The 17,326-nt window shown below is 39.0% G+C and overlaps 1 protein-coding gene across 3 annotated transcripts in view; it reads right to left on the bottom strand.

Moving 5' to 3' along the window:
- Window positions 1-1,607: 1,607 nt before the first annotated feature.
- piwil2 (piwi-like RNA-mediated gene silencing 2) overlaps window positions 1,608-17,326 on the bottom strand; it is a 38,257-nt gene continuing 22,538 nt past the window's right edge. For 2 of the 3 annotated variants that reach the window (XM_086030904.1, XM_086030903.1), the window contains exons 13-24: window positions 15,629-15,713; window positions 14,056-14,148; window positions 13,717-13,857; window positions 13,488-13,601; window positions 12,186-12,374; window positions 11,265-11,366; window positions 10,638-10,754; window positions 7,281-7,369; window positions 7,036-7,141; window positions 5,989-6,242; window positions 3,763-3,870; window positions 1,608-1,964 (exon numbers count right to left, since the gene is read on the bottom strand). In XM_086030904.1, coding sequence (XP_085887030.1) covers window positions 1,808-1,964; window positions 3,763-3,870; window positions 5,989-6,242; window positions 7,036-7,141; window positions 7,281-7,369; window positions 10,638-10,754; window positions 11,265-11,366; window positions 12,186-12,374; window positions 13,488-13,601; window positions 13,717-13,857; window positions 14,056-14,148; window positions 15,629-15,713 — 1,555 coding nt within the window. In that variant the 3' untranslated portion in view covers window positions 1,608-1,807. The remainder of the gene's footprint in view (window positions 1,965-3,762; window positions 3,871-5,988; window positions 6,243-7,035; window positions 7,142-7,280; window positions 7,370-10,637; window positions 10,755-11,264; window positions 11,367-12,185; window positions 12,375-13,487; window positions 13,602-13,716; window positions 13,858-14,055; window positions 14,149-15,628; window positions 15,714-17,326) is intronic. The other variant, XM_086030905.1, reaches the window with a different exon arrangement.

Here is a 17,326-nt window from a genome sequence, read left to right on the forward strand (position 1 = left end):
TTTATTTTCAAAACATTTTGCAATGAGATATATTTAATAGTCATGTTGACATTGTTAATTGTATTTTCGTTACATTGCTGCTTTTTTTGGTTTGAATCTCTTTATTTTTTTAAACAATATACAAACTCAAGGGGATCATAACATTTCCAAGCAGAGTATCGGTATCGGCCGATACTACCCTCTATTTACTTGGTATCGGATTGATACCAAAATTCCCAGTATCGCCCACCATTACTTTCCGGTGAAAGTGGACGTAGTTCCGGTTCGCAATCGCGTTTGCTCGCCTGCTCGTACGGGATATTGTTTACTTTCTAGTGAGTGCAATCGCAACAACACTGCACTGTTGTGCTACTCTAAAAGCATAAGACCAGTCCCTTTAATTTTTGATTGTGGGACTGTAATTCTTTCCCCACATTCATTTACGACACGACGTTTATAGTGTCTATGTCGACGTTAAGACCACAGTATGTTCTTCAATTTAAGTGTATGTATGAACATGTCAGGAATGCTTGTGCAAGCTGCAAAGTTTAATCAAAGTCGAATGTACTATCATCTTAATTAGGGCCCGAGCTGCCCAACCAATATGATTTTTTTGAGGCCAATATTGATTTTTGGGCAGAAAAAAAAATACAGATTACAGATTAATCGGCCAATTAATAAAAAAATATATAATGCATAAAATAATTCCTCCCGATGCATTTCAATGGGCATTGATTATACACAAATTTTCGCTATTCCCTGCAAAAAGCCGGGGTCAATAAATACATGAGTTAAAAAAACTTTTCAATTCCCAGAATGCGTCACGTGGCACAATATATTTAAATAATGAGGTTATAAGGATATTAATCCTGGTCATATGCGTGTTTGTGTTTCCAGTAGTTAGTGTTATATTTAACACATTTGTTTGATTTATGTTGCACTATGTTGTATATATATTTTTAATGTATATATGATATATATTTTTAAACAAACTGTGACTTGAGGTTCTTTGCTTTGTTTTGAATGAGGGATCCAACGAATGAATGACCTTAATCAACAAATTTCATTATATATATCGAAGAATACAAGGTTACAGTATGAATTTGTGTCATAAATGAGACCGGTGTTACTTGTGTACAACTGCTGTAAATGGTTAGAGTACATACATTTAAAAAGAATCAGCAAACATCGGCCATTTGGTCATTGTATTTATTTATTTTTTGGAGGGGGGGCATGTCTGAAGGCCCATAATTGGCCGATTTAATTGGCCGGCTGATTAATCAATCGGGCCCTAATCTTAATTGTCTTCATTTTTAATTTGCACATACCTCAAAGAATTCAAGATGTGAGATAGTGCTGGTTTTATAAGAGCAGTTGCTTGTTGATGCGATATGCTGCGATTTAAACAATTAGTCGACTCATCGCTACTATTGGTGACTAGTCAACTACCAAAATAGTCATTTGTGGCCGCCGTGACACGTTTAGAAATAATTAAAAATTAAATTAGAGGCATAAGATGGAGCAGGAGAGGGACAATTTTTTAAAAGATTATTTTGATATTTTACCCTCGTGAGGTTAAGCAGTTCTGAGAATACAGGGATACTGTCAGGTCATACAGACAATATATATCAACATATGACAAAAAATTTATTTAAGACTAGAAACAATCATTAACAATTCTTATTCTATTCTATTGTTCTTATCAATTCTTTTTAACAACTTTAATAGGAAACAGCATTTTCATTTACACCATAACTGGTTAAATGTTAACAATAACACAAACAACAACAGAACTGGTGTTTCCAAGGAAAAAAAGCTTGTCAGTGTTTCAAAGGAAAAAAAGCTTGTCGGCCAGCTGGATGGATGGTTCTGAATGAAGGTACTGGCCTGAAAGGTAAGCCAGTTTGTGCGCATATTTGCATGGTGCTGGAACGCGAATAGTGCCTGGCCAGTTCCAGTACAAATGGCACATCTTGAAGGTCAGCCTGTCGGAGCATGAAAGTCAATGTAAATAAAAGAAGCTTTTGAAACAGTATGATGACTCAAATTGTCTTACGATTGAATGATGCATGGTAAACCATGGGTGGACATCCACTCTGAATTGTTGAACTCCACTGTAATACCTCTCAGAGAGGATGCACCGTGTAATTCATGGCAATGAGACTTCTGACTTTTTGTAATGTTACGGAGTCCCGCAGGGATCGGTACTTGGGCCTCTATTGTTTAGCATCTACATGCGTCCGCTTGGTGATGTTGTTATCCTTTCGGCTTGTCCCCTCCGGGGTCGCCACAGCGAATCAAGTGCACGCACGATTCGCATCAGTGATTTGGCAAAGCATTTTACGCCGGATGCCATTCCTGACGCAACCCTATTAGCAGGGCACACACACAGACACCATCACTGAGTGGGAATCGATCCCACGCTGCCCGCACACAACTGGGGTGCGTGTACCACTACACTATCAGTGACTCTTGCGTCCGCTTGGTGATATTGTAGGGAAATATAACATTAGTTTTCACCTTTATGCTGATGATACCCAATTATATATGCCACTGTAAATAAACCCGCACAAATGCTGTAATCTAAAGGCGTGCCTTGCCGAGATTAAACAATGGATGTCTTTCAATTTTTTGCTTCTTGACTCAGACAAAACTGAGATGTTGATCATTGGCCCTGCTCGTCATCGGCATCAATTTAAGGACACCATTCTGAGTCTTGATAAATGTACTGTTACCCAAGGTCAATCAACAAAAAATCCTGGCGTTATATTTGACTAAACTCTGTCTTTTTAAATGCACATTAAGAATATTACCAGAACTGCCTTTATTCAACTCTGCAATATTGCTAAAATTCTGTCAATTTGATCTATTAGTGATGCAGAAATCGTAATCCATGAGTTGGTTACGTCTCGATTATTGTACCATATGTTCCGTCCCAAAACCTTCATTCACAAAATGCCTGTCTTTTAGTGATCCCAAGAGCCCAAAAAAGTCTGCAGGCTCTAGAGCATTTTCTATTCTCTTCTATTTTCTATTCACCAATGCTCTGGAATACCCTACCCACGGATATTAGAGGCGTTACCCTCAGTTGAAATGTTTGAAACATAACTAAAGACTTATTTATGTACTTTTGCATTTTGTTGAACTATTTGTTGGCCTTTTTAGTGTCGCTTCTATTTTCTTTTCTGCCCCCTCTTCCCAACGGCTTGGGGATTAGGTGCTAACTGAATTGGAAGTCGCTGTCTGGGTTCTACAGCAAATGACCGGTACAAGATCGGAGGTTGACCACATCCTCGGAGGTGCTGTTATGGAGATTTCTGCATTGACCAACTGGGCAGTGACCCACTTCACCGAAGTCGTCTTCCTGCAGCGCTTCATTTGATTGACTTTCACATTAACACTATTTCAACTAACTTTGTTTCGCATCATAATATGTGTTAAATGCTGCCCGCTCGGCATCCATTGCAGCCTGATCATCCTGGAAGGGGGATTCCCCTATCTATGGTCCCTCCTTAAGGTTTCTCATTTTTCCCCAGATTTTTTTTTGTGTTTAGTTTTTCCATGCCCTCCTGGGGGTTAAGATCAGGGGATGTCATTAATATTTTGTCAACTGTGAAGCATTTTGAGACTTTCTGGTGATTAAAAGCTATATAAATCAATTTCACTTGACTTGGCAATACAATGAGTCATTATCAAACAAAATCATGATTTGAATGAAAATCTCTCTTTGCAGAGTAGGGCTGAACAATTTGTGGAAATAATCTAATTGAGATTTGAGGAAACCTTTGCAGATGGTCTGGCATGAGGTTGGCCGTATTGTACAGGGTAATGTAGTGGGTAGGAAGTCCACATCCATGGCGAATGTGATGTGCCATGAGATAGAAGTCCACCCTACAGTATATGGAAAAAAGAGGGAAGACAGACTTATAACTTTATGAGAAGATAACTCTTGCGGCATACTCACACAAGGCCTCTTGAACGATACCGGACATGGGCAAAATTCCATCTCCCTCTTCTGACAGGCCCATCTGCTTTTATGTTTATTTTTTTCTTCTTTTTGTATTGCTCCAGGAGCCATCGGCGTTAATTATGACTGCTTGCGGGCATGTGCCTGTGCCTGCCATGGGCATTTTCCATTTTTGATTATTTCTAATGAGGTTGGGTGGATTCATGGATTTAATCAATAAATTTTTTTTTTCTGGTTACAACTACAACTCCACTGATACACTGATGACAAGGCGGCAAAACGGGAGTCCAACAGTGACAGACTGACGGACCGTCATTGATAGACGTGGTTAGTGACGATTGCACTGACGGATGAAAAGCCACTTCCGTTATTCGTCAGTTCATCATTTTTAAAAGGTGTTCTGTCATTCGTCAGCAAAACTGCTCTCCGTCAGTGACTGACTGACGGACCGGTCCATCAGTCTGACGGCATGCCCTACTCTGATTAATAATTGCATATGGGTGAAGTAGCGAAAGCTTATGGCCAAAATGTAGTGAGCAGACCTTGCGTTCTTGAAAAACAACTGCCAGGGAACAAATAACCCTAGTTCAATTATTCATATTTGTTCCTCGTATTACTGTTTAACTTCGTTCATTGCAAAGAATCTTGCTTCGCACTTTGTACTGTGTAATATTGATTTATTGTTTGAGTGATTTATACTTTATTGTAAAATGCAGAGGTGGGCATCTTTGCTGAATTTTGTTGGTCCGTCATTTGTCAGTCCATCATTTTTCATGACGAACCAAATTGCAACCGTAAATTCGTCCATCAGAAATCCGTCGGCCCGTCAGCCCAAAACCCCACCCCAAAAAAAATAAAAAAAATAAAATTAAAATAAAAAAAAATAAAATAAAATAAAAAATCAGCAAAGTGGGTGCCCATCACTGACAGACCTTCACTGACGGACACTAGTTAGTGACAATTTCACTGATGGACAAAAAAACACTTCTGTCAGTGCTCATTCTGTCATTTTAAAAAGAGTGTCCCGTCATTCATCAATCGTCAGCAAAACAGGAGTCGGACAGTGGAACGGTCCGGTCCGTCAGTCTAACGGAATGCCCACCTCTGGTAAAATGTTATGCCTTTATTTTTCCTCCATCCTCTGGATCGTTTGTTTTAAATCCATAATTTTATGTTATTTGTCAAATTTGACATATTGAAAAATAATTACTTAATTGAAAATGTTGTAGATTTTATTGTTGAATAAATTAACATTTATTACAACAGAACAAAAGTACCTAAAATTGGTACCGCTGAGTACCGGTATTGATTCCCAGGTACTTAGAATCAGAACCGAACCGGTTCAAATGTGAAAGGTACCCATTCCTAGCCCTCATAATATGTGTCTGAACATGAGAAATCCCAATCTATGAAATTACTATGCACATTATACTGGTCAACACGTTTTTATCAACTATTTTTTTCAATTAGAGATGCAAGTAAACTTTTCCAAATGATTTTTTTGTGCCGATTCTGAATCTGCCCTCGTTTTTGAGCACATCTGGTTTTCATAATAATAATAATATACAATATATGTATAATATATGTATTATGTAATATTGTAATATACATAGTAATATTTATGAATCAAGGGTTAGGTTCAGCAACAGGCGGAATCTTTTTCTGAAACGTCATGGCTATTAATTACAATGCATGGTAAAATCCATATTGCAAGCTTTTTATTCGTCACACTTAAAAACAAAAAACATCATGTGTCACAAAAAACTTGCATCAAAATTACATTAAGAGATCCAAAATCATCTCTGATTAAAATTTGCTGTTGACCAGTGTAATAGTTAAATTTTTGAGGATGGATGGATACCAGCACTTTGGAGCGCATAACACAAGTACAAAGGAAAATCAGCTTTTGAGGGGTGATTTTGGGAGAGCGTCTTATATACAAGTGCATATTATGCTGGAGAAATTAGGGAAAATTGGGGTTAGCCGTTATTCAGTTGAGCGACTCCTCGCTTATCCACCCCCCAACCAAAAGATGCACTGACCAGTCTTTTTGAGTGAGCGTGTGATCCAGAACAGTTCCAGGTGAAGGCGCGCCAAAGCTACTTCCAGCACAGGAATAGAGGGTAGTGCTGATTCTCTTTTTCACCACAATGAAGACAAGCTTCGGCTCATAGCTGGGAAACGTCTCGAAGCATTTGATCAGCTGTGGGATCTCGTACTGCTCAACCATCTTGAGCTGACCATCTGACACTCCATCCCGATACACCACAATCCTATCTGGCAAGTAATGGTTGACCTGCAGTATGTACAAGGTTGGGTGTGGCGGTTTTGTGTTACAATGTTGTTGTTAAAATGAGATATTGTATGCGCATTTTTTTCCCAAATAACATTGCAAAGTATACAATACATAAATACCTAGTGATTGGCCGCCCTCTTAACCTACCAAGTCAAAAATGTAGTGCAGAGTGCAACAAGCAAAGGACAAAGTGTATTTAAGCCAAGTCTATACCATGTCATGTCATCTTCCAAACCGCTTATCCTGTACAGGGTCGCGGGGAGGTGCTGGAGCCTATCCCAGCTGACTATGGGCGAAAGGCAGACTACACTCCGAACTGGTCGCCAGCCAGTCGAAACCATACTTTAACTTATACATTTGCACTTTAAATTTAGAAAAATAATAATTTAATAAATATTGTTGGGTTCAAAACGAACTTAAATTATTATAGCGTTTCTAAGAATTTTGTCTTAATATTCTTTACATGTTCAAACCTGTTCTTGTTTTGTAGCAAAAAATAAATAATCGTTTGAATAATCGTGATTTCAATTATTACCAAAATAATCGTGATGAATATTTTTTTCATAATCAAGCAGCCCTAGTCGATTTGAAGAACCGTGTTAAGTCATCACAGCCACTATATTATTCTCTACCCAACGGTCAGGGAAAGCTTGGCAAGTATAAAACAAACTTCCAACACAAACATGACTGACACCATTAACAATGGGCTTGACAAAATTAGAATCAACCACAACATGCTCGTAATTACTGCGCTTAAAACGAATTTCCAGCATTGATAGGTCAAAGCATATACCTCATGATACTTGTGCAGTGCATCCAACAAGCAAACGGTGAAGCCATTGATGAGTTCTTCATTGGGTCCTTGAAAAGTTACTCTGGAATACCAGCGAGTTATTGAGCTATAAAAAAAAAAAAGTTTATAACCTTTCAAGAGACATAACGCAACATTATTCATAATACAAGACTTATTATATAGGGCGGAAATAGGCTTGCGAAGCTGAACATGAATGACACCAATAAACGGTAAAAAATACTTACCTGTTTATGCTTGCAACAAAGCCCATGACGGATTGGCGAGCCTTGCTGGTGTCATGGTGGACATCAACTCCCACCACCATCAAGTTTTTCTATTATGAGAGGTACACAAATATAAATGTAATCATGCACACCTTCATTAACTCCACACATCTTCAGACTCTCTTTTATCCTAACGTTTCAAAAAATATGAAAAAAATATTAATACGTTTCTGGGATTGAATGGCTGGACCTAGAGGTGGGCGATATATATCGTCATCGATATCATCGTCAATCTTGCTTTCATGATGTGTAATATTACATTATCGAGTATTTAATACTGCCTCTAAAAGCATAACGACTCGAGTCAGTCGACGGCCGTAATGTATGAGGAATGCTGAAAATCAGGATGCATTGACGGCAGAGGAGGAGGAAGTGATAATCATTTGCCGAATCAGCGGGCAGGATCTGGTCACGTGACTCTGTCCGCACTGCAGCCGAGCTGTTTCAAACATGGAGGTGGGAATGACATTGTTAGATGTGCCAAAACGGTCACCGTGAAAAGCAATTCTGTTGCACCACGAGCCATATGAATTACGAGGAAAACTTGGCGACCGCGCGAGCACGCTAAACAAAAGCTTAAACACACACACTCAGAAAACAGTCGCCGAGTTGAACCAACAAATATAAACGCACGCACGCACACACTCAGTACTTTAGCGAGCAAGTCAAACGTGACAGCCTGGATCATCGGTTAACATTCAGTTTACACGCTTTTAGTCCACATCATTCATAACTAGCCTGTATTCCCGAGGCATGTTGCACAAACTACGCCGGTTTATTAGTGTGGCGCCAGGATACACCCAAACACGAATAAAGTCACAAGGCTACATATCACAGCGATGAATGAGTGGGAAAATGCACTTTTCGGTAAACTGCAGTTTTGTTATTCAACTTTATCCTGAATACCGTGGCCAATGTCTGAGAATGGGTGTTGTCATGACGCCGTCTTTTTTCTCTCTCGCTGGGTTACACTTCGTTACACGTCAAATATCAAATACATTTTTTCTCATTCTGATTGCTGTAGTTAATACCTTTTTCTCATTCTGATTCCACTGGTAGTTGGCAGTGGTACACCAGTACTTAATGCAGCTCAAAATGTGACATCATTATGGAATAACAACAGAGACATTTAAATGGCATAAATATTCCCCAAAATCTATGTAAGTCTATACATATTTTTTTTCCCTTTATTGTTAAATATTGTCGAAGAATATCATTATATTTTGCAGAAGCTGTATTTAGCAATTTAAAAGAGATGTTGTTCACAAACGCTGTCTATCCACAAAAGTGCAGATTTAAAATATTTTTTGTAGAATATCGTCAAATTATCGTTAAGAGTTTTTTGAAAAATTTCGAGATATTATCGCCCATCCCTAGGCTGGACTGGGAAAAGATAAATTCATCAATGGCAGTGAATAATTTAAGACACATTTTCACCATTGTGACAAAATGTACAACTCAATTGGAAAACAAAAATCTTTCGAGAAGAAAAATAAAACGGTTACAATCACTTGGTTGCATAATTGCACACACCCTCAAACCAATACTTTGTTGCAGCACTTTTGGCTTGGTCACATGAATGGTGAAAAAGTTTTGAAATAAACTGTCTTGTCTCATTTTTTAATACCACACAAACTTGGCATTTGAATAGGGGTGTGTTGGCATTTTATATCCATTGCGTACATGCAAAGACATATATTTCAGTGACGGGCGGTGAGGTTCATGACTAGTGAGGCACTACTTACCTGGAGTCACATATAAAAATCTGAAGGCAAAATAGAAGATTAGCCTGAATTTCAATTTTGACCTTCATTAAAACATGTCTCAAATAAGGTCAAAATTGAGTTTGTTTTCAAAGCTTTTAATTATATTACAATTGATACAACACTGTTCAACAATGTAATAGCAAGAAAAACAACAGGATATTTAATATAAAGGTCAAGTTCATTGTGGTTGGGTTGGTTTCTTGGAGATTTTTTTTTAATAGTAAAAATAGCATTTGATCTTCTCAATATTTAATGTTATGAAATAGGGGTGTCACGATTTAGATTTTTTTATTGATAGATAGAAATTACGTCATGGTCTCCATCCTCAAAATCAACGAGACTTTAAATAATAAACTAGGTGTTTATTATAATTTGTTTAATTTTCAACATTTAAAAGAATTTACAAACATCATTCTATTGTTTTGTCACCACCTGTTCACAAACTGGTGTCCGCTCTGGTCCAGACAGTACCGACAACGCGAAGCGATGAAATAGCAAACATCATGAAACAATTCCCTTGGTATTTGTGTGCATTCACATGAAATGGTTGCTCTCAATTCAGTGACTGTTGCAGGTCTCATTGTGTAGACTTTGTCTTTTAGGTATCCCCATAAAAAGAAGTCTACTGGTGTGAGGTCTGTTGCACTTAAGATTTATCTCTAATTTGAGTAATGGTAACTCGTGTTGGCGGTTCTGTTTGAAGCTGCCTCCTAAATTGTCTTCACACTTCAACTGTGTTTTCATAATTCCAGTAGCATTTTAGAATAAATTTCCTTTCTTTGCAGTTTAGTCTGGCTGCCATCATTTGTTTCAATGGGCAAAGAGAAAAACAAACAATTGAGTTATCAGCTGCTAAAAGGTATATACCATTTTTTGGGACACCCTATATATTAATAAATATATCAAAAACACTAGTGGGGTAATAAAACACGACCAACTTTATTAATAGGTACTATATTCATCAGAGCTTTTGAGATTACTCATCGCCTCACCATCTGAAGTAACGAGAGTTCAGAATGTAGCAAAACATGCGACTACATTGTTGCTGACTACTTTTTTTTTTATATCATTCTTTGGCCCCACTACATTAAGAAGAGGGATTGAAATGTTTTGTTTAAAGCTTCAACAACAGATATATTTCTGTTATCGGCATCAGCCAAACAGAGCAGGAAATTATCGTGCATAATTACATCTGGGAGGTGTGGAATGGCATGACGAAGCAGCACATTGTAGCCGGTGCCACTAGTTAGCCAACGCGGGTAAAGGAAATGTGGCACCGGAATGTAAAGCCGCTCTTGCTTCTCTTAAAATCACCAGTGTGGAAATATTTTGCATTCCTGATGAGTTATGTTGAAAATTTTCACAGTGTTGACACACTGCGCCTGCGTGTGACGCAGTACCGGTAAGTATTCTCAATGACGATTGGTTGTGGTCGAAGACTTGGACAGACTGAAATAATGACTGGATGATGACAAACGGACTGGCGTGCCCACCACTGCTAATATCTTCCCCGTCATAAGAACATGTGGCTGTTTATAAGCATTGGGCTTACCAAAGGGACACTGACAGTCCAAAGTTCTCCTCCCAATTTGCTGTTCACTTGCAGGAGTATCTTCTGGGCTATACTCTTTAACTTGTGTTGCTGGGAAATAGTCCGGACATTGATAGCCTAGCAAGCAAACACAATAAAATTAGTGCTCAGTTTAGACAGGTGGTCAACTCTATGAAGAGTCCCGCTGGTTTGGAACTTCTTCCATTTACATGTGATGGAGGCCACTGTGCTCATTGGAACCTTCAAAGCAGCAGACATTTTTCTCTACCCTTCCTCAGCTTTGTGCCCTGAGGCAATCCTGGCTCGGAGGTCTGCAGACAAATCCTTTGACTTCATCCTTGGTTTGTGCTCTGACATGCAATGTCACTTGTGAGACCTTACCCACCTAATTCCTGAGGGAACTTATGGAGCAGCAAAGCAGCTACAAAACATAAAGCCTCCTCCATGTTTAGTAAGATAGTGTTCTTTGCAGGGGTCCTTTGTGCTTCTTTATCCATTTTCACACAAGAGATCTTTTATTAAAGAAGTCTGTGAGCCAATTTAAAATGTACGAAAATACATTGTTTTCCCTTTTAAAACAGAATTCCAAGTATGTCACTTGTTTGTTCTTGCGCGATTGTATGATACCTGGGATGGGATGGGACTTTTAACACAGCAGAGCTTCTTGATGGCACTGTAGAGATCTTCTCTGTTCCCAACCAGGATGCACACAACAAGTTGCAAAGTAGACTGTAAACAAGTACAAAAATATGACAAGATGTGTGACAACAGTGTAACATTAAGTTTTCATTGATTATGGCAGTGACGTGGACAAAAGCGCTAATGTTTTGAGTGAAGTCAACCACATTTCCCATGAGCGCTAGTGGCACAGCACATAGTGTACTGAAATCCTGAGCTCTCGCTTGCCAGCAGTTGGTCTGCATTGCATTTCTGTTTCCAGTGGCTGTGTTTAGGATGAATGGTGATGATGTAGTGAATCTAACTGTGTCTAAATAATATAACAATGTTTCGTCTTTGTAACAAATGGGGAAGGGGCGAAGTGACATATGCCGTAAAGCAGTCAGCACAATTGTAGGTTTTTTTGTGTGGCAGGGTTTGTGGTTTCCTCCTCAAAGTTGCCTAATGCCAGTAAACGTGATACAGAACCCCTCATGCCATGACTAGGGTACCATTCAACCAGTTGTAAGTTGACGTTTCATCAGAAGAGTTATGAAAATATTTTATTAAGGTCGAATACTCGCGGTGTTGCTTTAATGGATTTTTTCCCCTCGACAAAATAAAATACATTTTGTTTTACAATTACAGACAAGTGTTGACTTGGGATTTCAACTTTCTCCCACCATAAGAAATAACGGATATAAATGATCAGTTCGAGGATCAAACTGTCACTGTCATAACACCTTTTTTTAATCTATACTGGCACAGTCTTAATATCTTAATAGTATTACAAGAGCAACTTTATAAAAAAAATTCTATGTAGGTTAAAATATGATAAGAATATAGTATTGACATGGAATTAACGACAGAATGCTAAAATGCATGTCTTACCTCACTAGTGAGCTGAGAGTGGATGCTCTTGACATACGATTCTGTGCGATCATCCCTCAGCTCTACACACACAGGACGAGCCACTTGGACCCCAAGAGGCCCACCCACCTTGTTAAAGGTCGAAATAAACTCTTCAGCCTGGTCTGCACAGCGTCTAGGGTAGAAGATCGCCCACGTTTTCAGGGGGACCTAAGAGTTGATTTGTCAATGAATACATACGACCAGAACAAACCTGGCTAACCTAAAACAACAGTAACATTGGCTACTGTACTTTTAAAATTATTATTTCCAGAGCTGGGCATTCCGCCTATGTGACGGACCGGTCCGTCTATCCATCTATGACGGACGTCCATTTTGTAGGCGATAAACGATAGATCAGAAACTTTAAAAAATAGTCAGACCAAGCACGTCAGAAGCCCATTTTTTTTCCGTATATGTAATTGTCTATCATCTATTTTCGCGGCGAGGTTTCCATGGCCGCAGCAAGGTTTCCATTTCACCTTGGCCGCACCCGAGACTTTTTTACAGCTTCTGGGTCCTAAAAGGAGACACATTTAGTCCGGCCGAGGTGCAGCATCCTGAAACGAGCCTTTCGTTTCAGATATCGCTCAGCCGGGGGACGGCAGAAGGGTACCCCGGCTGCAGGCGATAAACGGACTGGGAAATTTTAGTAAAATGCCCAGCTCTGGTTATTTCTCATGTATTATGAACAAGTTTAGGGATAAAATAGTTTACTTATAAGTCTTCAACCTAAGCATTACGGTTTCAATTTTTACTTATCTTTACTTTTTATAGTATTTTACACTACAGCATTTCTTTAATTTTTGTTGTAATGCATTCCAGTGGGCCATGGTAGTTGACTGGTTAGCATGTCCGCCTTACAGTGCAGAGGGCGTGGGTTCGAATCCGGCCTTCCTGCGTGGGGTTTGCATGTTCTCCCTGTGCCTGCGTTTTCTCTGGGTAATCACCTTCCCTCCCATATTCCAAAAACATGCATGGTAGGTTAGTTTGAACTTTATTTTAGAAATCTTACCAAGTGTAATCATCTTACTGCATTGGCAGATAATTTCACTTGTTTTTAATCTGAATCCTCTCAAAACAAGTATTTATTTCTTAAATTTAGACAGTTAATTTTTGCAGTGTATGATGATGACTAAGAATAAGACAATGCCACTCAGACAGTAACAATGACAGACGCCTAAGTTACGGTGGTCACTGTAATCATGAAATTAAATTCTTATCATTTTAAGGTAGGTATCATTCATTATTCAAGACGCAATTACCAGATGTCCCGTTACTTACAGAGCTAATTGAAGCCAGCCTGACGACCTCTCTGGACCAAGATCCATCAGCACCAATGGTAAATGACGATGTTTGGACACAGATAGTTTCAAGAGGCAGAGTTCTACCCTTTACCTGAAACAGTGGAAGTGAAATTTAACTTAATCAAGATGGTGTGGATTGGCTAGCGAATGCTGGTTTTAATGAAGAATTTGAGTAAAATATTATTATTGTCAATAGTATGACTTACTTGCAGTATTTCTGAGCCAAATTCCAGGCCCCATTGAGTGACTTCTTTCTGGCTATCGAGGTTCGTGCTTATGTTCTTCAGAAGTTGCTTTATTGAATGGGTGTGCTGGTCACCATTCACATTAATGTGCATGGTCAGGTCCTAAAATATTCAAATATTAAATTTTGAATTGTGACAAACTACACTTACTGTATAGAAAGGTAAAGGACTTTACTTTTGAGTCTACTTTCAGTTAGATGAGCTAAAATCAACAGCTAACCAATGACTACCTTAAAAAAAAGTGGTATAAAACCTTTTGTTCGCGTCTAAAATAAATCCTGACATGGTGATAAAACGTACCTTCATTGCTCTGAAATCCTTCTTCATATTTTCTGGAATCCCAGTCATGAAAGAAAGCTCAGGAACTATTAAGATCTCTCCAGTAATGACTTGCTGCAATGAATAAGTGTTAAATTATTAAGTGTGACAACAGTGACAATGCCACAGTCTACACTTTTTTTAAATGTAAAAATAAGAACAAATATGAACAACTTCCAACTGAAGCAACATGCAAGGTTTGAAACTCGAAGATGAGAGAGTCAACATCTATATGTTTCATTTCATCTGTCTGACACGTATAAGATAGCTCTGTGAACCTAAGATAGCTAGGTTAGCTCAACAGTTTAGCTCACCAATAGCTAGTCAAGTACTTCATGTTGGTTATGCATTTCATTGAGAACCAACACGCCGGGGAGACCGGTGTCTATGTTTTGATCAATAGAAGCTACTTTTGAAGTGCACAGTACTTCATCTCGTTATTAAATAGAGGGCGGGGAGTAACTTTTGCATATGCGAACAGAAATACCGCAGTCAAAACGAACGGTTTGGACAGTTTTCACAAACCATCCTACCCCAAGTTACGTTACTTAGCTGTACTTAAATGTTCAAAATCAATGTTTTTACTGGTCCCAAACCAGTGCTTGTATCGCTAGCTAAACTGTAAGGTTGGATTACCTATCTGTGGGTTTTGGAATGACGAATGAGGTTAGACGTCGTTCTTGTGTCTTCATTCCGTGAGGTGCAAACCATGCGTTTTTCCATCCTATTTATGTCAACATCATGGACAAAATAATCTCTTAATTCAAATTAATGATCGTCGGAGTTTCTCCGATGCTGTTAACAAGTGACACAGACCGCGTTGCCAGGTTGGCGTGAATGAACAAAAACCCTCTTTTTTCTTCCTTTCCTTCCTAAAAAGGCAAATTGTGTTAAAATGCAGATTAAAATGATAAAATCTAAATCAAGTCACTTACAAGTAGATACAAGTCCCAAGTCAAGTCAAGTCATTCCATGTTTTTGGCAAGCAAGTCGCAAGTCCTAAAAATAGCAACTAGAGTTTGACTTGAGTCATATGACTCGAGTCCCCCATCTCTGGGAGCAGGATGGGAGTTATTTTCACCGGGCTGGGTCAGGATTTGTATTTTTTTTATTTTTTTTACTATGGCCCAGGACGGGATTTTTCTATGGGAGTGGGATGGGACGGGAGTGAAAATTCACTCGGATGTCACCCTCTAGTGCGCACGCACACACTCACCCACACACTGGGAAACACAATTTTTGTTGTGAATGATCATAGCATTTTTAATTGGCAGGTACATCTGCAATATTGCAATGCCATTGATTCATATTTCAAATCGCAGCCAAACTTCAACGCCAATCGCCTAAAATTTGTTGCACAACACCACACACGTGCTACAATTCAGTCATGTTTGGCCGTGTCGCTCAGTATGCTGTTTCTAAGTACTGATATTTTAAATAGATTCACATTTCCATTGAGATTTAAGTTTCAACATAGTGTCGCCAGACTCAAGAACACAAACACTGCAACATGTACTTTATTGAAGTTAATAGACTGAAATTGAAAAGGTTTTACCTTTCCCGCTGGCTTGGAACGCTCCTTTGGCTTATGCATGAGAAGTGGTTGGTCCATCTCTTTAATAACAATTCCATAGTTCTTGCTGTGATTAATTGACAAAATGGTAATGATAATGTTAACTTTCAAACAGTTCAAATCAAAGCCTTGATGAAAATCATCAATTTGAATATCATTTCAACATGGCTTAAAGTGATAACAGTACAGTACAGTACAGATTCCAGCTACCAAGGGGAAATCTGTACTGGTACTCAAGGGTAGGGTGGGCGATATGGGCAAAAAAAAAAAATCTCAATATAAAAAAAAAACAAACTCGATAACGATAATTTGACGATATTCTACAAAAAATATTTTAAATCTGCACTTGCTTCACAGATCAATTGTGGATAGACATTGTTTTTGAGCAACATCTCTTTTAAATTGCTAAATAAAACTTCTGCAAAACATAATGATATTCTATGACAATATTTAACAATAAAGAACAAAAAATTATGTATAGACGTACATTGATTTTTGGGAATATATATGTCATTTAAATGTCTCTGCTGTTATTCCATAATGATGTTACATTTTGAGCTGCAGTAAGTAATGGTTTACCACTGCCAACTACTAGGGCAATCAGAATGAGAAATGAGAAAAAGGTGTTAACTACAGCAATCAGAATGAGAAAAAATGTATTTGATATGTGACGTGTGACCAAGTGTCACCCAGCGAGAGAAAAAAAAGACGTCTTCATGACAACACCCATTCGCATACATTGGCTACGGTATTCAGAATAAAGTTGAATAACAAAACTGCAATTTACCGAAAAGTGCATTCCCCCCATTCATCGCTGTGATATGTAGACTTGTGACTTTATTCATGTTTGGGTGTATCCTGGCATCACACTAATAAGCCGCCGTAATTTGTGCAACATGCCTCTGGAATACAGGCCAGTTAGGAAAGATGCGGACGAAAAGTGTGTAAACTGAATGTTAACCGATCATCCAGGATGTCACGTTTGACTTGCTCGCTAAAGTACTCAGTGTGTGCGTGCGTTTATATTTGTTGGTGCAACTCTGCGACTGTTTTCTGAGTGTGTGTGTTTAAGGTTTTGTTTAGCTCTTCCGCGGTCGCCAAGTTTTCCTCGTAATCCATATTGCTCGTGGTTCAGCAGAATTGCTCTTCACGGTGACCGTTTTGTCACATCTAACAGTGTTATTCCCACCGCCGTCAGTCTTGTCAACCCAAAACCATTTACAGACTACGGACGACGTGGACTCGCACCTGTGAATCCCCGCTCGACACTCCATGTTTGAAACAGCTCGTCTGCAGTGCGGACAGAGTCACGTGACAGGGTCCTGCCAGTTGATTTGGCGAATGATTATCACTTCCTCCTCCTCTCCCGTCAATGCACCCTGATTTTCAGCATTTCCCCATACTTTGTGGTCGTCGACTGACTCGAGTCGTTATGGCAGTATTAATACTCAATGTAAAATTCCACATCGCTAGCAGCACAAAAGCAGGCTTTTGGAGTGAGGAGCAAACCGGCTGCTTCATTCCTGTGGTGAGTGACATGAATATCAAGTGTTTTATTGACAGTTGAAAGTTGACGTCCATTTGAGCCATGACGCCGTGTCTCGCCGTACTCGCATTCAAATGCCGGAGCAACTCTGTCCGCTCAATCATGTAAGCGGGTTATTCAGAATGCTTCAGACA

The sequence above is a fragment of the Filicampus tigris genome, chromosome 5 (assembly GCF_054856515.1).
Source record: "Filicampus tigris isolate MCC_2025a chromosome 5, RoL_Ftig_1.0, whole genome shotgun sequence".
Lineage (NCBI taxonomy): Eukaryota > Metazoa > Chordata > Actinopteri > Syngnathiformes > Syngnathidae > Filicampus > Filicampus tigris.